Source organism: Gymnogyps californianus, chromosome 11 (assembly GCF_018139145.2).
Source record: "Gymnogyps californianus isolate 813 chromosome 11, ASM1813914v2, whole genome shotgun sequence".
NCBI classification, from domain to species: domain Eukaryota; kingdom Metazoa; phylum Chordata; class Aves; order Accipitriformes; family Cathartidae; genus Gymnogyps; species Gymnogyps californianus.
The window spans coordinates 24089794-24111508 of record NC_059481.1 but is presented as its reverse complement, the minus strand read 5'-3'; the positions used below and the strand labels follow the sequence as shown (position 1 = coordinate 24111508).

General features: G+C 41.4%; 1 protein-coding gene across 1 annotated transcript; it reads left to right on the top strand.

The window, feature by feature from the left end:
* The first annotated feature begins 544 nt into the window (after nt 1–544).
* On the top strand, nt 545–21232 carry BLM (BLM RecQ like helicase). Its single transcript, XM_050902926.1, has 21 exons — nt 545–657; nt 776–1500; nt 2660–2849; nt 3308–3429; nt 4670–4802; nt 5811–6553; nt 7384–7560; nt 7987–8105; nt 9575–9688; nt 10450–10548; nt 10637–10785; nt 11625–11731; nt 12539–12699; nt 13198–13393; nt 14412–14602; nt 15440–15581; nt 15949–16148; nt 16938–17130; nt 17586–17708; nt 18962–19169; nt 20901–21232. Exons 1-21 carry the CDS (start codon nt 560–562, stop codon nt 21082–21084), a joined length of 4374 nt encoding a protein of 1457 aa, XP_050758883.1. The 5' UTR covers nt 545–559; the 3' UTR covers nt 21085–21232.
* The last annotated feature ends 483 nt before the right edge of the window (nt 21233–21715 follow it).

The following is a 21715-nucleotide window of genomic DNA, read 5'->3' as shown; positions in this document are numbered from 1 at the left end:
ATGGTGAGAGAAGGCCGTGTGGCAACAGGGGGCACGCCTGTTGTGTGGTGTTTCACGCTAAAATCCGCCACTGACTGAATAAAGATGACTCGTCACCGCCGTGGTGTGTGCTCTCCGCGGCCCTCTGCATTACCGGCACGGTCACCGGTGGGAGATGCGGCGTTATCTGTGCTTTCCCACCGTGGCGCAGGATCCGACCCCGGGGCCGTGCAGAGCGTTAAAAACCTTCCCGGCCTCACGCAACTTGCTTTTATAACCAGATTTCAAGTGGCCGACGGCCACCGCTCTCCGCCCCGGCGGCCCGTCCCTGCAAGTAGCGGCGCCGCCGCCATTTTGTGGAGAAGGGCGGGGCGGAGCGGAAGCCCGCCCTTGCCGTGGAGACGGAAGCGCCGTGGCGCCACTTCCGGCGCGTCCACCCAATGGGCGGGGCAGGCGGTGTTTTGGCGCCGAATGCGAAGGGGTGCGGGCGGTGGAGCAGGCGGTGAGAGCAGGTTGCCCCCCACGCCCCGCGGCGCTGAGGGCGCCCCCTGCCGGCGGGGCGGCCCCGTCCCGCCCCGTCATGGCGGCCGTGCCGCAGAACAACCTGCGGGAGCAGCTGCAGCTCCACTCGGCCCGCGGAGCCCTCAGCAAGCCGCCCCCGCCGCGGCACCGGCCGGCGTGAGTACCGCGGGGCCTCGGCGGGCGGGGGTGGTCAGCGGGTGGCAGAGCTTTACGTGTGCAGCGAGAGCGGGAGGCGTCCGGGATGCTAACGGGGGGGGGCTCCGTCTCTTTCCAGGGGCTTTACCTTCAAGAAGACCTCTCCGGCCGGTGCCCTGCCCAGGGAGCCTCGGGCCCTCTCCACCGCCTCTGCATTAAGGGACAAAGATGTTAACACGTCCCTGGCTGCGCTCGCCTCATCCCTCCCTGCCTCCAAGGACAAGAAAACACAAATCCCGGATTTCTTTCTAGCGGCAGCCAGCCCCCAGGGACAGGGCCTCAAGCCGGCCTGTGCGAGCCCGGCGCTTGCCAGCTCTCAGGAGGCGTCAAAAGGGCCCGCGGCCTCGGGAAGGCAGAGTGCAACCGAGGGGCTGCGGGGTGCTCCCGCCCGGGAGGCCCGGCCCGGTCCTGCGGCTGGTCCCATCATTACCATAGAAGATGAGTGGGATGACATTGATGACTTCGATTTGTCGAGAATCGAAAAGAAGTATTGCAGACCGCCGGCCCTGTCCCCCAAAGGGCAGCGGGCCTCCTGCAAGGCTTCCCAGAGGTCAAACCCCCGCCTGGATGAGCCGCCTGGCTCTCCCGGGACCGTGGGCGAGGACACGGGGCCTCGCAGCCACGGTGCTTCGGGGCGCGGGGAGAGCTCTCCGGAGGCTGAAGGACAACCCTCGTCGCAGCAATCTCTGATCTGTCTTGAGGATTCAGCTCCCTGCAGCGGTAACAAGGCTGCGGGTGAGGGCCTTTGGGAGAATTTATCTGCTGCCGTGATTTTGGATGATGACGGGGAAGAGGCTCACCCAGGTAACGATTTATTTTTAAAGTACCAGTGAGCTAGAAGAAAATATGTTCGCGTTTGCACACAGAGGGCTTGATTTTTCAGAAATCAGAGGGAGCTGCATGCATGTATCTGACAGTCGTGGGTACGTGGATTTCGTTTGGGTAACCACAGCTTGTGAAAGTGCAGGGTTGTAAATAGTGGAGCATTGTCTCTGTGGCAGAAGTAGCAGCTGGTCGCACGGTAGCATTGGAGTTGCAAGACTTCCCAAACGGCATTCCAGAAATGAAGACCAGTAATCTGTAGGGATGTTATAGAAAGAAAAGCACTTTTAAGGTTCATACAAAAGAGACATAAAATCATCTTATGCCTAAATGTAATGATGAGAAATATTAAACCAGAAAAAGAGATCTCTTTCAATTTAAAACAAAAAAAAACCCAGAAACCCCCCACAAGACCTCTAGCCCTCGATTATGACCAAAAAGTTCACAGCTATCAGTTGGAGTGTTTCCTTGGCAGCTCTGTGTGCCACACAGCTTCTCTATTTTATATGCTTTACCTGTTATGTTTTGAAACTTTTGATCTTTATTTGTGAAATTAATATGTTTATGCAACTGAATAATATTGAACATTGTTGTGTGATGCTGCTGTTACACTTAATGGTGAAAAGATTTGTGAACTGTATTTTTCTTCTTAAGAATATTTTATTACCTTTTCCCCTCTTTCTGTGAAATGAATTTTAATATATTAATGATACTGGCCTTTCTTAGTAGGATTTGTCTTATAAGGCACTATACATGTAAATTTACCTTCTAATTCCAGTATAGGGACTATGCTAGTTGATGACTCTACACTCTTTTTAAGCTAGTATTTAATCTAACGATAGTTTTCTGAAAAATCTCTTGTAGGAAAATATACCTCTTCTGACAGGGAAAGGTAACTGTAGGCAAGCTATATAACTTTTCCACTTAAAAGAGGGTTTGTGGGATTTTTGTCTGTTTGTTTTTAATGGGGGAGAAAAAGAGAGCAGCAATAATTCTTTTGTCCTTTAAAAGTCAGAAACTGTATTAAATGAGTGTTTTGAAATCTGGCTATTATTTTTTTCCCTCTGTTCAGGTGCATTTTTCTTTATACCAGAATGAGTTTACAGTGTTACCCAACAATATTAATACACTTCTCTTTCAGCTGCTAATGACAAAAGTGGTGAGAGCCAGAAGCCAGGCAGCAATGAGAAAAACAGCCCCCCAGAACTGGATGAGGCCGACACCAGGCCGTTTGCAGGCGCTGAGCTTGAAGAGGATGATTACTTAGATATCGTGCCACCCTCCCCTGAAGAAGAGCTGCCTTCCTTCTCGCCTTCTGTAAAAAGCATTAGGTAAAACAAAGCTCGTTGATAAAACTGTCTGTCTTTAGGATGATTTTAAAAAGTACCAAAAAAGACGTGAAACTAGCGCTTGTTAAAAAGTTACAGATTGAGTTGATTGTGTCTGTTTGTCGCTTGGCGGGTTAGCAGTTGACAGCTGCTATTAATGTTTTATGAAATACTTTTTTTTATGGCCAATGTTTAAGGTGGCTTTTGCTTCAGGAAAAGCAGAGTTATTTTTCCTGTCATAGTGGGAGAGGAAGAAAAATTATTGAAGCAAGTCTCTACACGTTGGCCCACAGGATGAGTGACAAACTGCTCAGCTACTTGGATTTTAAATGGGTTTTCAGAAATTTGTTTATCTTTTACACACATCTTAAACACTGTTATTCTAAAAGATAAACTTCTCTTATGGAAATGCCTTGATTTACAGATATCTGTATTTTAATGACTTTTTCTTTTGATGTTAGTAATATTTTCAAAGAATCTCCTCCTGGTGGAAGATCCACAGCTGCCAGCATGGAGCCCAAGCCTGGGAAGGTTGCCACAACGCAGCCTGTTGCTGAAAGTGATCCTAGTGCGGAGGATGCAGGTACACGAAACGTTTTGAAATGTTATGCCTCAGACTTTGGGGATGGTTCGCAGCCCGTTGTTCTCCGGTGTATCCCATGTAATCTGAGAGCATTAACTAACAGTGACGGATGGGGACAAGGAAGCAGGACACTGAGTCTCGTACAGGGTTTTCAGATGTTGTGTATACGTTGTGTAGACTCAGGGGTGTTGTCTGATCCTGATTCCGGGTTTGTCAGTACCAGTCTGGGATATGGCACAGGCCTCCTTTTCAGAACTTAAAAGCACAGATCGACCAAATCGTTCCCGAAGTCAGCTATGACACAAAGACGCATCGCTGTAAGCTGGAGCTGCGCCGGTGCTTCCATTTGATTCTCACAGACGCTGGCTTTGGGAAATACTGAGCTAAAATGTTTGCGAGTTTCACTTGCAGAGTGAAAAGTTACTAAGTATAGGTGTGGCACAGCCTGGTTTTAAGGCTGCAGGTTCAGACTTTCAAGATATATAAAAGTGTGGCTTATGGTACTGTTCTACAGTGTCATTTAAAATTCTGTGTTCATAAATGCCCAGAGCAGTCTTTTCATATTTATGTTTTAACAGTGCTGTTCTGGAAATCAATTTAGTCAAGACCCATCTTGTCATGCTTTAGTGTACTTATAGCAAACTTCTCCGCAATGTGGACCGTTAGCTTGTTGCAAGAGGGGCCCTTCTGACCACCCAGTAAATCAGTTAGGCAAGCGTAGCAGGGGCCAGAATTTAGTCTGAGGGATCACAGCCCTGGTAGCAGCAGTTCGAGGTCCAGTGCAGTTCATTGGCAGAATCCAGATGGTTTGCAGTGGTACCAAATTTGAAAGGGAAGGTCATGAGGTGACAAATGCTGACTTTCACGTGTGGGAGGTTTTCTACGGTACTTTCTAGACTAGAATTGCAATGTAATGTTTTGGTAAAATGTGTTTTAGTGTGTTTGGGGAGGGGTAACTTGAGATAAGCAAAACATGTAAACTTGAATGTTTTTTGGAAATAAATTTGAAAGAACTGTGATGAGGTTTGGAAAATATATATAGATGGATAATTAAAAGGCAAGGGCAAAAATATGTAGACTAGGTGAGTTCGTGCACACAGACAGTTTATGCGAATGGGCTTTTTAAAAATATATTGAAAGTAAATTATTTAGACTTATTTTTTGGGAGAGTGATATCATCTGGTTACGTATTCTAATAAAAATTAGTATTACTGTCTGCTAAAATCACTCCATCTAACAGAGAAAGGCTTGCAGTTGGAACAGCAACTCTACGGCATCATGGATGATATCTGTAAGCTGGTAGATGCCATTCCGCTTCATGAGCTTAAGTCTCTGTCGTGTGCAAAAGAACTTCTCCAGCAGAGAGATCTCAGGTACGCTTTACTAAGCAGCCCTCGGCGTTTCCACGCTCTGTGTGAAGCGATGTGGTGCCTGCAGGTGTCTCCATCGCACTGAAAATAAGGATTTTTTTAAAAAGCTTAAAACTACTGACTGAATGAAGGAAAAAAATACCCCAAAGTGCTGAAAGTATTAACAATCCCAGTGTTCTGCCAGAAGAAAGGATCCAGTTCCACATTCAGTCTGAGGCATAGGTAGGCCTCTATCTTTTCTCTGGAAGGTGACCAGCACCAGATGCTTCCAGAGAAGCAGGGTGATGTGATATAACCTGCTAGGTGTCATCCTGATTTGTTGTAACCAGAGGCATTAATTTAATATTCTCTCTATGAGACTCACTATCACTGACTACAGTGATTATGACTTCTCCTAATATCCATGTACTTGTCATCTTTCAATCTGATTATTGCTACTGCAATCTGCTTCTTTAACTTCTGCATAATCTGACGACACAATACGTAGACACAGTATTGAGATTTGGGATTTTGTTTTGGTTTTTCACTGGACTGGGACTATGTGCTTTTCCTGAACATTCTCAGTAAAACTAATTTATTCTATTGCCTTTTATTACTGTAGTCAGACATAGTCTTTAGAAAGTATATAAAAACATAATTTGGTTCAAGCATCTTACTTTTTTAACTTCAGGTTTGTGCCTCTAAGGAATTTTTTTTTTTTTTTTTTTAATGCTCTACCTTGCCTGGATCAGTTCCTTGCTATTAGGAATTCTTTTATTTTATGTCTGCAGAGAAGATGTAGTAATTTTGTAATTATTTTGTTCAACTGAGTTCTGGTATTATTCTCCCTTCCCTAGATTTGTTTGAAATATTTTTAAAATATAGTGACACAGAATACGATGTGACCACCATATCTTAATGTTTTTAATAGGAGAGAGACAAAACTGTTTAATGTATGTTGTAGAACCTGATAAATCATTGCTTGTGACTAAGTATTTTTTTCCTTCTTCTTTCCCTTGCCATCTCTCCCAGGAGAAAATTGCTAGCTAATTCTGCCACTTTGAACAAAAGTAGCATGAACAACACTTTTCCTAGAAACTGGAAGGCATGTGTGGAGCGGGGCCCTCTTGCACGTCCTGGTACTGCTCTGTCTTCTGGCCCGAACTGGAGCTTCAGTTCTGACAGAAACTCACCAAAATCCACAAACCTCCCATCTATGCTTTCTGGGTCTGTTAATTCAAGCAATTTTTCTGCCAAAAAAAATCAAACCTTGGATACCTCGTATGCTTCAAAGCAAAGTATTGAGATCACCTGCCCAGAAACTACAGCGCTGCCTTCTTCCAAGGTAAACAGCAAAGAGGGAGCTTCCCTCAGCCTCTGTTCTGAGACGGCCTTCGACAGCAGCTGGTGTGAAAAGCCAGGGGTGAGAAACGGTGGAAACCGTCATCTGCTGGAGAGGCCTCTTACAAGCACAGCTCTGAAAGGTCAGAGCAAAGCTCCTTCTGGCATTCCTGCAGAAGACAGATTAGGTATAAATGATACGGACTTTGACCTTGATCACTTTGATATTGATGATTTTGATGAGGGCTGGGAGAATTCGGTGAATGTTTCGGCACCTGAGACGCCGTCTACGCCGTTGTATCAGCCCGTCAGGGAAGGGCCACCTGCCAAATCGCTGTTGTCAAAGATAATGTCCAGAGCCAAAGGCTCTGCTGTTGTAGCAAATCCTGCTGCTCTGCAATCAAGCTTCTTGATGGCAACAAAGAACTGTTCAGGTAAATTATGCTCATTAGGATTACTGTCTTTCCCTTTTTAAATTTTTATTTACTTATTTTTAAACCTGAGGCCAAGTAACTTACTGTAGATTACATCAATGCCTTTTGTTTCTGTGGAAATTTCTTTTGGTTTCTTTTTGCAAAGTCATCTTCTGGTTTTTTTTACCTCCAAGTGATGCCAAACTTCTTGAATATTTATTTGCCATGCAGGTTGCAGGCTGCTGGGAAGATGAAGCTGCTAAAATTGGAGACTAGAATGTTTCTGTGGTTTTAATTAAATAATGATTCTGCAGTGGTTAATTCAAAGCTGTACAACAGTTTTGAGCTGTTTATGCAAAACGTTCAAAAATGGGCACTTGTTGAAGCAAACCCAATCCCTCTGGGCCACAGGGGTGGGTTGGTGTTATTTGTGGCTGCTGTAGGAACGGGTTGGTAAAAGGGGAGGTGAAAATGTTAACTCGTTCCATCAGCTTCTCTGTCGCTGATTCAGCTAGCACCTACTGTTAGGTACCCACGAACGGTGAGCCTATTCAGAGTTGTTTGTGACAGAGATGAAGTTTGTCAGTGTAAGACTATGCATTTTATACAGTCATGGGTAAGAAGCTTGTTTCCAGAGATTTGCATATAATCAAAATTCACACTTTAGCTGGTCTTAAGTTCTAGATGAATGCAATTTTTTTTTTAGTAAGTCATGATTTGACTCTGAAAGGTTTTAAAGGGTTGAAGTGGTGGCCAGGCCATCTGTTATAGTGAAGCAGTTTTATGTTGCAAGAGGGATAGCGCAGCTTGATATTGTAACTTATTTTAAGTACCTTTTCTTTGTCTACTAGATCCGCTGGTTAATAACCCTGCACTAGAACATTTCAGGGGCATGAAATTTTCCCATTCTGAAGAAATGATGAATATATTTCACAAAAAGTTTGGTTTGCACTATTTTCGGACAAATCAGCTGGAGGCCATCAATGCTGCTCTTCTGGGTGAAGATTGTTTCATCTTAATGCCCACTGGTACGTATCTCCAAACGTCACACAGCTGCCGGCTTTTGAGGTCTGGCACACACTTGAGAAATAAACACCTGAAGCTCCTTTTGCAAGGCCCGTGACAAACTTTTCTCTTTCTCTGTGCCTTTGTGGAGGTGGCAGTAAATTGTGCTGCTTGAACTCTGTGGCTGCAGGATTTCTGGAATATTGTATGCGCAGTGGTGTTTTGAATAAGGTGATTGAATTTCTGCCTTCCATAATATTTCACATGATAACTCTTCCTTATTCTACAGGTATCACATTAGAGGCAGTCATTGGTAAAAGTTTATTGTTTCTGAAAGTGCTCTGAAATGGGAAGTAAGAAATAGGTCTCCCCTCTTCCGCAGCTTCTCCGCACTGTCTCCCTTTCCTCTTGATATCTAACATTTGTTGTGTTCTGTTTAATCCTTACAGGTGGAGGTAAAAGCTTGTGCTACCAGTTACCAGCATGTGTCTCTGCTGGAGTCACTATTGTTATCTCTCCACTGAGGTCGCTTATAATAGATCAAGTTCAGAAACTGAAGACTTTAGATGTAAGTTCAAACAGCTTTATTTAGTTAAACTGCAGATAAGTTAATTAGAACTCTGAAATTTTACAGCAAATCTTACGTCTCTCAAATATAAGCTGCAAAAATTGATTAGATGGAAACTGTAAAAGGCACACAAAGTTGTCTAGGAAGAACTAAATTAGATGAACTAGAACATCTTGGCAGTCTAACCACTACATTTATTGATGCTCATGTGTATTTGTTATTGGAGCTTAGTTTTCAAGTACAGATGCCCGATTCTTAGATTCTGAGAGTTGTATTTAGACACCTAAATAGGAGCAGCCTGGCTCTGTAGCAGAAATAAGCACTAACAATTCCTGAGTTAGGAGGGCTCTGGAGATGCTAAGCATTTCTAGAAAAGTAATACACAGAGAAAAGAAATGCAAGTGCAGAAGATGTGTGTTCCTAAGGCTGACCACTTACGAACTGCTTTTGCCTCGGTGAAGTGTCTTTTTCATCCTTAGTGTATTATTGAGATCGAGAGATCAGGGAAACAAAGGTGGATAACACGTTTTAGGGCAAAAATACAGAGATGTTTTGGGGTACGAGACCAAAGGGACTATGATGCAGGGTTTTGAAGCTCAGACAAACCCTTTTCTCATCAAGTACAGTTTTTGATAGCCTAACTAGACAGGGCCCCCGAATGGTTGTCCGCCATTTAGTGACTGTTGCAGAACACTACGCTTTGGCCACGCTCTTCGCTCTTTCTGGCATTGTGGGGTGCCATGGCTGTAAAAGCCAGTTAAACTGGCTCTCTGACTCCTGGGGATTTGCAGCTGGAGAAGGAATTTCCTCTGCAGAGCCGCAGCTGCCTCTTGCGAGAGGAAGGGGAGACAAGCGGGCAGAATTGGCTCTCTTGGTGTGACCTGTTCTTACATTGTTTTTGACCTTAGGATCTAATTCCTTTGTTACTATTCAGCATGAATAGTAAGTTACACTTTCAAATTTAATATTAAATTGCTGCTCCAAGTTGTATTCAGTCTCTTCTGATGCAACGCTGTTCTGTGTCTGTGGGCCCTGTTATTGAGGGTGTTATCATGTTTCTGTGCTTCTTGGAAACTTTGTTTCTTATCTTAAGATCTCTGTTTTCTGAATTCAATCTCAAACTTACAGCGTATTGAGCAATAAACAAACATCACGTCTATTTTCTTTACTGGAAAGAGTTCAAAGAAAGCAGACAAATCCCCTAAGTTAGCTATTGATCTGCTGGTAGAACTGGGAGCAGAAGAATAGGATTTGGCTTATAGTCTTTTGGTTTTATCACTAGAAAAATTCTGTGATGTCTACAGTACGGTGGGGGTTCAAATGCTATCTATAATTACACAAAGAAGCATTGAAAATGTTATGTTTCAGGATAGTAAATGCATATACTTTTTTATAACTAGATGTAGGACTATATTTGGAGGTTCTGTTGTGTGTGTATTAAAACTTAATATATTTTTTTTTTAATATAGATTGCTGCAACATATCTGACTGGTGACAGAACAGATGCTGACGCTTCAAAAATATATATGCAATTGTCAAAAAAAGATCCTGTAATAAAGCTTCTGTATGTTACCCCTGAGAAGGTTTGTATTTAATTTGAATTGTAAAATCATGGAGGCAACAAAAGGAGGATTACTATGAAGTATTAAAGGGGAAACACTGAACTTAGAGTAGAATTCTGGGGGAAAAAAATTGTTAAACATTTTTTAGGTAATTCAGTAAGACTCTGTACAGATGTAACTAATTTCAATCAGTAATTAACCGAGAATGAGAACAGAGTATGTCTATACAATCTAAATTCTTAAAACAAAAGCCCCGTGTCCATCCATTTCAATATATCTTACCACATATTAGTGGCTAATTGCTGTCAAGCAGCTATTAGAATCTAGACTACTATGAATAGGATAATACAGGGAAAAAATATGTAACTGTCAAGGTAATACGTGATTGTCAAAAGATTGCCTTGTACTTAATTATATGCTGCCTTTAAAAATTATGTTATTCCACAAGAGCTTTCTAAGAGGGGACTGTTCAGCATGCTGATTACGTTTCTTTCTTCTGCATTGTCTTTCTCTGTCTTTCGTGACATAAGTCATTTAAATTTACTAGGATTGTAGGACCTCTGGATAGATGATCCTAGAACCTTGTGGTAATCCCACACCAGCTGCTTTGTTGTCAGTTAAAATGAAGCTGATTGCCATCTTCTTTATGCCTTCAAGCTTTACCTGTGCAGTCAAGATTAACTTTGCTGTACAGAACAATTGTTTCTGTATTCTTAGTCAGGCAGGGTGACGCTTTGCTCTGTTCCTTTGCTTTCTAATGCCACTGGTGGATGTGTACCTAGGTTTGTGCAAGCAGCCGACTGATGTCAGCCCTGGAAAATCTCTACGACAGGAAACTCCTAGCACGTTTTGTTATTGATGAGGCCCACTGTGTCAGCCAGGTAAAAACCTTGATCTGTTTTTCAAAATGGCTAAAGACATAGTTGAAGCATCGTACTCAGTTAGACTTAAATTTTGTTTTTAAACTAGTGGGGTCACGATTTTCGACAAGACTACAAACGACTGAATATGCTCCGCAAGAAGTTTCACTCTGTTCCTATGATGGCCCTTACTGCCACTGCTAACCCCAGAGTACAGAAAGATATTCAGAATCAGCTTGAGATGCTAAAACCACAAGTGTAAGTTGCTCAGCAGTTTCCTGAAACAATTTGTTTGTGCCGCAGAAATTTTGAGTGGAAAACTCAGTAAAGTGAGAACAGGTCCATCTGAAATACGTAGGTAGCTGTATCTGATGAAATGAGAATGTCTGCACGGAATTTAATGTGGGTTATATGCAAAATATTTAAGTAAGAAGAAAAAAACTTGCCAAACTCTTCCTTGCATGATTAAGGAAGCTGTTTAATAGAATATAACATCATGGAATTTTCTATATCACTGACAAAATGTGCAAGTTGTATTTTAGGGTGCTTTTCATGAGACTGCTGGAACACTGCAAAAGCTGGAAGTGTTTTTTAATTAGCATTGGCAGTAACATAGATAATGAGGTACCATTGGGCCTGGATTGTATTGTAGTGTTTTCATTGTACACAATGGAAAGATTAAGCATTCTGTTTTGTTGAATTTCTTATTTTAGAAAGGTATTTTAGGGTAGAAGGAGGGAGGTGACGCTATATTTTGCAAATTTCATCAGTCAAATGTGGATGCTAGTATTCAAAAGGAAAATGAAGGCAAGGCAAATCACTGTGTGCGTGTTTTGGTTTATGGGCATTTCTTCCTCCAACATAGTGCCACGTAGCTTTTGGTTTTTTCACAGCCACAGGAAAAATGCAGGAATTTTAGACCCAAAGTATGGGTGACGTGAATCCCCGTGGGCATAGTGGAACAATCATTCCTTTGCAGATGATGCAGAATAAGTAGTAGCTAGTTGAATTTGGGACATTCCAGTCAATACCTAGTTTGTTGAAAGGATTACTGCACCCAAAAAGCTTATGAGCACCCATGAACTGTCATGTTTTAGGTTTACAATGAGCTTCAACAGGCATAACTTGAAATATGATGTATTGCCCAAGAAGCCAAAGAAGGTGGCAATGGATTGCTTGGAATGGATTAAAAAATATCATCCACGTGAGTACTGAGCAGCATAGTGTGCTTGCATGCATTTTTATGAACTACTTTTTAAGGCAGGAAAAGCTTTTATAATGCTGCAAAACCCCCAAACTTGTGCCTTTCTGTAAGCGACTAATATATTTACAAGGAAAACAAGTTGGAGGCAAAATGGTATTATTGATAATGGGAATCGGATTTATGGGCATCCTGAAGTCCAGAGTTCAAGTTAAGATGGAAAAGTAAATTATGGTAATGCTCTTGAGTAATCTTTCTGGAGGTTGCCGGACCTTTTAGCGTCGTGTCTTCAGAGTATAAAGGTCATCTAATATCCATACTGTTTTAATTGTTTAATTCTGTTAGTCTGCTTATCTATGGTTCCCCTTGAAGATATCTTCAGAGATTCCTATCTTTCTAGGCTCACTTTTGGAGTCCTGCAGCTCCTGCTGCTGGAAGTTGACTACACCAAGCTCCCTTCGTAGCTCCTCTGGTGCTGTAACCTAGTATATCATTGACTAAACTGCTCTAAGCTCTTGATTTATGTAGTTCTTTATTCGTGTATTTTAAATCCTAAGATTGCACAGTACTGAGCAGGAAAACTTTTCTTGAGTCCACCTCACCAAAAAAACAGGAAATTGGGTGAGGAGAAACTAACAAAAACATCTGATATTAATAAAATTACTTTTCTTTATTATTAAGCAGTTATTGCATTACACTTACCAACCTCTCCCTATTGGAATAAATGTATTTGCTTGACAGGTATGACTTAAGCAAGTGAAAGGGAATAAAGCTGTATTGTAGCACAAATCTTTTTTTATATATTTGCAGATGACTCTGGAATAATTTATTGCCTTTCACGTCATGAATGTGACACAACAGCGGCTATTCTGCAGAAGGAAGGTCTTGCTGCGCTTGCCTATCATGCTGGCCTCACTGACTCCAACAGAGATCTTGTACAAAAGAAGTGGATTAATCAAGAAGGATGCCAGGTACAAGAAAAGCAACTGGGGCAAAAAAGTGAATAGAATTTAGAGCACTTTTATCCCTCTTGGCCTGGTAAATGAAAGCGAAGTTGTGTAACGTTATTGCCAAATCGGATGCAGTATTAAATAACTGATCCGAGCAGATCTGCCAAAACACGTTAGCCATCTTTTTATTGGGAGCTTTACAAATCAAAGACTGCAGCACTGCACCAAGGTGTGATACTCCAGGAGGAAGGAACTGAGCAGTACAAGGCTTCTGAAACAGCTCTAGGCACGCTGCTGAATTGTTTATTGGGACTCAAATTTGGAGTTTTCCCTTTGACTGGAATAGCTCTTCTGAAAGGAGAAGCGTTTTTGCTATTTTGTACTCGTCTTGCAGTGTTACAGTTGAAATTCTAGATTCTGCACAGTTTCATAATCCTGGTCGCCTGTCTATTTTCGGTGCAAAGTGCTGCATGAATACCTTTTATAACTCTATGTAAAAAAATATTATTTCCTTCCTAGGTTATATGTGCAACAATTGCCTTTGGAATGGGAATTGATAAACCTGACGTACGCTACGTTATCCATGCTTCTCTTCCTAAATCTGTAGAAGGTTACTATCAAGAATCTGGCAGAGCTGGACGAGATGGTGAAATGTCCCACTGTCTGCTTTTCTACAGCTACAGTGACGTAACCAGACTTAGAAGGCTAATACTAAGTGAGTTCTCATGTTTGTAACTTAATGGAGACAATATTAAAGAAGTCACTTAGTGTCCTGGTTTCGGCTAGGACAGAGTTAATTTTCTTCCTAGTAGCTGGTATAGTGCTGTGTTTTGGATTTAGTAGGAAAAGAATGTTGATAACACACCGATGTTTTTAGTTGTTGCTAAGTAGTGTTTATACTAAGTCAAGGATTTTTCAGCTTCTCGTGCCCAGGCAGCAAGAAGGCTGGAGGGGCACAAGAAGCTGGGAGGGGACACCATCAGGACAGCTGACCCAAATTGGCCAAAGAGCTATTCCATACCATATGACATCATGCCCAGTATATAAACTGGGGGGAGTTAACTGGGAGGGGGGATCGCGGCTCGGGAACTAACTGGGCATCGGTCAACGAGTGGTGAGCAATTGCATTGTGCACCACTTACTTTGTATAGTTTAATTCTTTTAGTATTGCTATTGTCATATTATTATTATTATCATTATCATTGTTTTTCATTCCTTTCTGTCCTATTAAACTGTCTTTATCTCAACTCACGAGTTTTTTTCCTGATTCTCTCCCCCATCCCAGGGGTGGGGGGGCAGTGAGCAAGCGGCTGCGTGGTGCTTAGCTGCCGGCTGGGGTTAAACCACGACACTTAGTCACTGGTCTCTGCTTCATTTAGACTGTGTTATTTTCTCATTTAGAAGTGCCATGTATAGTATGGTATTGCAAAGACGGGAGAACTGTGCATCTTTACCTGAATGGTTGTCTGTAGTGAAAGGTTTTTGTCACTTGTACTTAATTTTAGTCAAAAACATTTTGCTTCATACATATCCATCTCTTGATTCTTGTCATTCTAGTCTTATTTCCCTTCTCCATTGTTTAAAACTTTAGAGGTAAAATCTGTCCTAGGTTAGTTCTGTACTAACCTACTCATCTTTTGTTTAAGCAAAAAAGCATATTTTGTCTATTTGATAATATATAAAAATGCAGAGGTGCAGATTTAACAAGTACAATTGAATTTATTGCATTTCAGTGGAGAAAGATGGAAACAGTCACACAAGACAGACCCACTTTAACAACCTGTACAGTATGGTTCACTACTGTGAGAATGTAGTTGATTGCCGGAGAATTCAGCTTTTGGCTTACTTCGGGGAAGCTAATTTTAATCCTACCTTCTGTAAAGATCACCCAGAAGTAACTTGCGATAACTGCAGCAGAAAGAAGGTAAAAATCATAGCTCTTATTTATAGTGTTAAACTGATTTCGCATTTAGCTGCATTAAAAAATGGTTACATGACATTTGGGAAGGCAAATGGAGAAAATGAATAAGATGCCTTGTATTTTTGTGATGCTAGATGCTTCGAATTATTTCCAGGGTTTAACCTAGCTTTGTGCTGCCAGAGTAGCACGAGTGCCACTTTAGGAGGTATACGCTGCTTGAGGTGGCCCAAAGATTAGGGTTTGTGAATCAAGGATTGAAGCAAACTTGTTAGTGGCATGAACAGGAGTAGAAGGGAAGCTAGCTGTTGAAGCAGACAGGGAAGGGTTACTGATCTCTGTAAACCAGATCAGTTTTATACCTGATGATATTGCTTCTCAGTCCTGTGTTTGAAGCATTACCATACGTAGCTGTGATCGTAACAAAATTTGACTAGAATAACGCACATTCAGTCCAGTCTTTTAATTTTAATGCATATTGGAAGTGTAAGTTGTAGTGCCTGGCAGCAGAATAATTATGGGAATGCTTTCCAAATGATTTACCTTGATTATCAGTATTCATGCAGCAATCTTGCAGCTCACTCTATAGAATTAACACAATAGAGATTATATATAATCAGTTGGTATGTATTATTGCATTTTCCAGAGTATTATCAAATTCAGAATTCCTGTAACTATATTGTATCACTGTAGGTGTACTAACTAGAAAATCACTATTTCTCTGTTTGGAACAAAATGAATTCATGACTGGAGAAAGCTCAATAATGAAAAACAAGGTTGTCAGTAACAACTTGCATTAGGACAGAACCACATAACGTTCCCTAATCAAGTCTATTTTAATAGGATTACAAATCAAGAAATGTAACAGATGAAGTGAAGAGCATTGTAAGATTTGTACGAGAGCACTGTGGACAAACGGGACGAATAAAGAGAAATACAGGTTCTGGGAGATACACATTGAATATGATGGTAGACATTTTCTTAGGTAAGTCCTGTTCTTCCAGAAACAACACCTAAATAGCCTTGGTGCATAAATTCCTGACTAAGTATCAGGAGGTCTGCGCAATACCAGCAGTGGTTTAAAAGGAGATACATTTTGCAAAATTATTCTTCCCAGGAATCTCTTGGTGGTAAACGATCCAAAATAAATGAGACTGAAGCTTTAATCCGTTTCAGGTTGCTATAGTGATAATATTAGTTTTCTGGTGGTGCTTGGAGTTTCTGGTGCTTAAGTGCATTTTTTGAATGTGCATAGACTATGGAATACCCTTGGGAATCTTCCACAGGTCTGTAAATACATACGTACGTAGGCTTTCTAATCACAGGGTAATCTCGTGATTTCTGTCGCACAGGTACAACGAGTGCGAAGATTCAGTCTGGAATATTTGGGAAGGGAGCTGCCTACTCAAGGCATAATGTTGAAAGACTGTTCAGAAAACTGGTCTTGGACAAGATTCTGGATGAAGACTTGTATATCACAGCTAATGACCAAGCGGTAGCATATGTAATTCTAGGAGAGAAAGCTCAGGCTGTGCTAGATGGATCACTTGAGGTGTGTAACAATTTTTTTAAAATTTTTTTTCTTGAACGTATTGTTTTAAGGAACATGCTACAGTTTTTATGTAGCGTATACCCTAGGATAGTTTAAACATAGTTTGCTTACCAGCTGAAGTACAGGAACTAATCTTTAGCAGATGCAGGGAACAGAATCCAACATGCATGATTTCTAGTCCAGTATTCTAATAATAATGTTGTGAGGCAAAAGGTGAGTTGGAGAGGATTGGAGAGGATTAAATCTTTCTCTTCTCCCCCTATCTATCTGATTCCAGCTTGACAAGAAAGGAAAGTTATGGCCAATACAGAAAAAGCTAGCTAAGAAGAAAAGAAGGAACAGCGCTACCTTCTCCTGCATTTTCTGCTCTATTTTTTTCCAGTCATTGGTGAGCTCTGATGGAAAATGCACTTCAAGAAGGTCATGGAACCAGTCCCAGAATTGCTTGAGGCAATGTCTCCTCTGCATTAGTGCTGTGTTTGGAGAAGAGCCCTCAGCATTAGACCTGTAGTGACCTCTGTTTAAAGCTAGCTTTGCATTGGGTTCGCAGGATTTTTTTCCCTGTGTTGTGTATACTCTGCTAGTTCTTGGTCGAAGAAACTTAGGGGCGGCTGAGTAGCCTGTAAAAAATCATTTTAAAAGCGTATACTGGGTATATAGCTTTTTTTTGGTGCATCAAAGAATACTTTCGGCTTCCTTCACTGTTTTCCTGTGTTATCAATCAATCTTCTAATGACAGCTCTGCAGTAACTCCCCTGACAGAAGTTATTGATTGGCTTATTTTAACAGGTGGAGTTTCATGAAACAGAAAGTGCCAGTGCCATCAGAAAGCAAAGGGCTTCCATGGCAAAAATGTCACAGCGGGAAGAGATGGTTAAAAAGTGCCTTGGGGAACTTACAGACACATGCAAAACGCTTGGCAAAGTCTTTGATGTGCATTACTTCAATATTTTCAGTACTTCAACGCTAAAGAAAATAGCAGGTAATGTACGCTTTTCGTTACCTGGAACCTCTGTCGGCAGTAGGCTGCATGTGCAATTGTAGATTTTCGGTCAGAAAATCTAGTTTCTAACGTTTAGCGAGAACGGATTTAAGTGTACATAACTGAGTGAGTCCTATGGAAGTAGCTGACACAGCATAGATTCCTTGGAGCTGCAGTTTATGCTGCAGCAGTCCTGCTGGGTAAGTACAAGAGTCTCCCAAGTAATCATACTGCAAAACAAACTTCGAAGCATTGTCGGAGAAAACTTTTGGACCAGTTTTTGTGCTAACCAACTAGAAGCAAATCTGCTAGATTAAAGGCTCACTTCCATAAGGACTTAATGCATAGTGTAGCACTAAAAGGAATTAATTTCCTCCAGAGTACTCTACCATGATCTCTCTTTAAAAAAAGTTAGTTTGTTTGACATGTCTCATTGGTACTTTGTTACATTACAGAAACCTTGTCATCTGATGTGGAGGTTTTACTGCAGATTGATGGTGTCACAGAAGACAAACTGGAAAAATATGGTGCAGAAATAATTAAAGTGATGGATAAGTACTCTGAATGGACCAAACCAGGTTTCGTATGCTTTGTACCTAAATGTGTACTTTCCTGTTTAGTACCCTTCTCTCCTCCTCTATCAGAAGTTTCACTCAAAAGTTACCTTGTTTTAAATACAAATAACTAATTCTTACAGTTTAATAATTACAAAAAGGGAGCAATTGCACACTTTCAGAACATAGAAAGGTCTTTGCTATCTTCTCACTAGTTAAATTCAGCATATCTCTGAAAGGCTAAAAAAGGAAAATGAGAACTAAGCAGACTGCTCTGCTCCTAACCTACTAGTTTTTGGGATTTATGTAATATGCGTAGTGATAATGAAAATTCTGACCTTAAGGTTAAAGGTCTTGCACCTCCTGCATATTTTTACAGCTGCATCTACTATGTATGGGGTAACGTTGTAGCCTGGCAGATAATTAATAATTACTACCTTTTATTTTTTCATAGTAATTGAGGTCAGCAAGTTCAGGTCTTCACTGACTAGCCCTTGCTCAAATGGGAAGAACTTTCAAAGCCAGGTGTAAAAGCAGCTATCGGGTCAGAATGGTAGTGTTTTACAATGCCTTTGCACAGCTCTAACCTTATATACAAAGTTCAGCTCAGTGGAGAATTGAGCCCTGAGACTAGTAAATCTGGTAACTTCACGTGAGCGTAGCATGTAGCCTGTGTCATAATCAGACTATTTAATACAGGTTGGCTATCAGATTAGACATTGGGGCCTGCAATTTTAAAGTGATTCATGTTTACATTTAAGGAGGCTGTGCTTTCATACACCGCAATGTGAATAAATGCATGCCTACAAACCTGATTTTTAAGTATTTTATTCTACTGCCTGTGCGAAGAATCGCATACCTTTTGATCGTGACTGACTGAGGAGCTCTCCGCTGTCTGAGCCTTTCAGTGTCTCCTGATGCTGTTTTTAAAAACAAGTGCCATATTTGACTGCTGACATGGGGAAGAGAGTGTAAAGGCAGAAAGCCCAGTGTTACCAAAATAGTTTAGACAAGAAGCCAAGCTAAAGCAAACAGGACTGCCCAGTATTCTTTTACGTCATGAGATAAACCAAAACTGCCTTCTGTCCTTGCTTTACACCAACCTACGAAACACCTTTAGCTGAGCCTGGAGCATCAGCAGGAGGAAAGCAGCACAAAGGAGGTTTTGAACAGCGAGGACAGAAGTTTTGGTACAATCAGTGTGTTCTGGCTGACGGTTCTGACTGGCCCAGGCAATATCTTGATTTTGTTGGTTTTAACTCACTGTCTGTCTGTAGAAGATGCTGCCTGCCAAAGTGTGGACGCAGCTACGGGAAGCACTGGCACCCCTGAGAGCGATGAAGAAGCAGAAGGTGTAGCTACAACCTCAAGCTATTTTTGCAATAATGCAAACCAAAGAAGGAAGAGGAAAAGGCCACCAAACTTCAGAGAATCAAAGAGGAAAAAGACAAGTAATGGCGGTAGCCAGCAGTTTCAGTCCAAAGGGTATGTTGCTTGCGGTCATTTGTAACTTTTCTTTGTCCAGAACAGCATGACGATGATCCCAGAATTACACTATTATCCTACTGCATTTTCTTGAGTAAGTATGGGCTTTAAGAATGGCGTTAAAATTATCCAGGTACCTGGTAACAACTGCTCTGTTTTGGTTTTCTAGCATTTTTGGTTTAAAAAGCTCCTGGTGAGGAAGGATATTTAACAATTATCCTTTGTTTCTCACTTGACTGCCACAAGCTAAGTAGTGACACTAAATTTCAGTGTGCTGCCATAACCATTATTAGCAGGCTGACTGGATTCTGTGCTTGGAAACATAAAGAGGGCTTAAAACTTCGAAGATTTGATGGAATATTTGAACTTCAGTTCCCAGTCCCTTGTTAATTCAAGTTCTCCCTCTGATTGTACCATACGAGGCAACACCTGCATCAAGAGCGTAAGGTTTGGATCCAGGAGTCTGGTTGGTCTTGAGCTTCTAGGGCAGATCCACCACCAAACTATCGCAGGGTGATGCAAGAGCCAGGCTGGGCCTTATCCTTTGAGTCAATGACCTTATTTTAGCAGTTCATGTAGTTATGAGTCTTGGTAACTCAAGTAGTAGCAGTTTGTGCTGAAGGTCCATGCTTCCAAAACATGATGATTGATCAGTGCCGAAAGGGAACAAACGAAAAAGGAGAAATGGTTGGAGAAATTCTGCCCTCCCCAAACCCTCTTTAAAAACAGGGGGAGGGTGACATTAGAAAACTTGAGCAATTAGTTCTTATTTGGGTTTTATAGTTATGCCTTTTAAAGGTTTGCTGTGCTCACAGCTTGCCTTGCACAAAAAGGAATTCAAGTTCCCTGTACTGTGGTATGGTCAGGTTTCTTAATCCCTCAGCCTAGAAATTTTACCTCGTTTGGTATATGAGATAGGGAACATGAGGTACAAAAGAGCAGTTATGCAGACAACCTACGTCGTGCATTTCTGAAATAATTCCTTGAATGGGGTTTTATTCAGTCTATATGTGTCATAGAAATTGCGTTATCTTTCAGCCGGGAGGAGTTCAGGCCTTTTGGAAGAGTAGCTCTAAATGGTACTAACGTGTTCTCCATGACGTTCTGTAAAATCCCCACCTGAAGAGTCATGCCTAAATTTTAAAGACTGTTAGGTTTTATTGGTATATTAACTACTTACATTTTACTGCTTTAATATTGCATTGATCATCAAAGAGAAAATATGGTCTACCTTGTTAAAACTCATTGCTTTCTGCCATTTATCTGTTCTTTCCAAGGATGTCTCCTCTTCTGCCCTGTTTTTCCTCATTCTGGTCTTTGTTTTTTTGTAGCAAATAGCAGTTCCCAGCTCAGTAGGTTTTACTCTCGCCCTTTTCACCTTCCCATCTACTAAAATATTAGTCATTAAATGCTGTTGACCCTGAAGTGTCACTTAATGTTGATATTCTAATTGGATTAATAGGAGTCAGGTTGATTCAGCATTCTCTGTCCCTGTTTCAGGCTGCTTCTTGCCCTTAGGCAAATGCCAGAGCAACAGCTACACTTGATTTACATTTCAAAGGTATTTTTGCACCCATGTGTATTTAAAAAAAAAAAAAAAAAATTAAAAAATGAAAGCCTAGTCTTCTAGAAAATCTGATGGTGGTGTATATGTAAGTACATCATGGGTTTAGGCAATGCAGCAAGTGAAGCAGATGTTTGATGCACATACCTTCTCTCTAAATTTTGCAGTGGTTACAGCAAGTACAGAAGGACCAAAAGGCCGTCTACCTCAAAGGCTCCAGCTTCGTCTGGCTACAGTGCAGCGTCACACAGCATTAGTGCCACGCAAGGAGCTGCTGGAAAGCTGGGGATTATGGCACCGCCGAAACCCAAAAACAGGCAATTCCTTCAGCCTTTGTATTCACTATTCTAACTAGGAAAACGTAAATACTGTATAAAAGCAAGCCCTGAAGATGTAATCATTGTTTATTAAATTTTTGTTTCATTTGCTAAACCTTCTGAGACTTGTACATTTGTCAAGTACAAAAACTCGCATTAAATAAATGTTTTTAAACTCGTAAGTTTATTTGGACCTTTCTTTCTCCTATAAACAAATAGAGTTCTAACTAGTTCTAGAAACCCTGCTATTTCAGTGAAAATACTCCCTGTAAGCCTGCTTTACAGCTACCTCAGGGATACGCTTGAGACCACAAATCAAAAGCGGTTACTGAACTGCGCATCCCAAAGCTGTGCTTGTCTGTTCTTCTCCCTTGCTACTTGCGTAAGTCCTTCAGAGCTCGATAGCTGAGCTGCTCTTCTGAAAATGTAAGTCTTGGGATGCTCAGATGAGACAGAAAAATATAATTAATGTTTCTAAGTTGCAAATTTTATTCCCCAGATACTGGGGCTGGAGGGCCTCCCCAGGTGTGCTTTTTTTAGTTTTGTTTTGGCTTTTTTTAAAAACTGATCTTGTCACAGCTATAGTGAAGGGCATTTGAGCTGCCCTTGGCTTCCACGTCCCTGCCTTGCACAAGGTAACCCTGGTGCGTTCAGCCGAGGGGTTT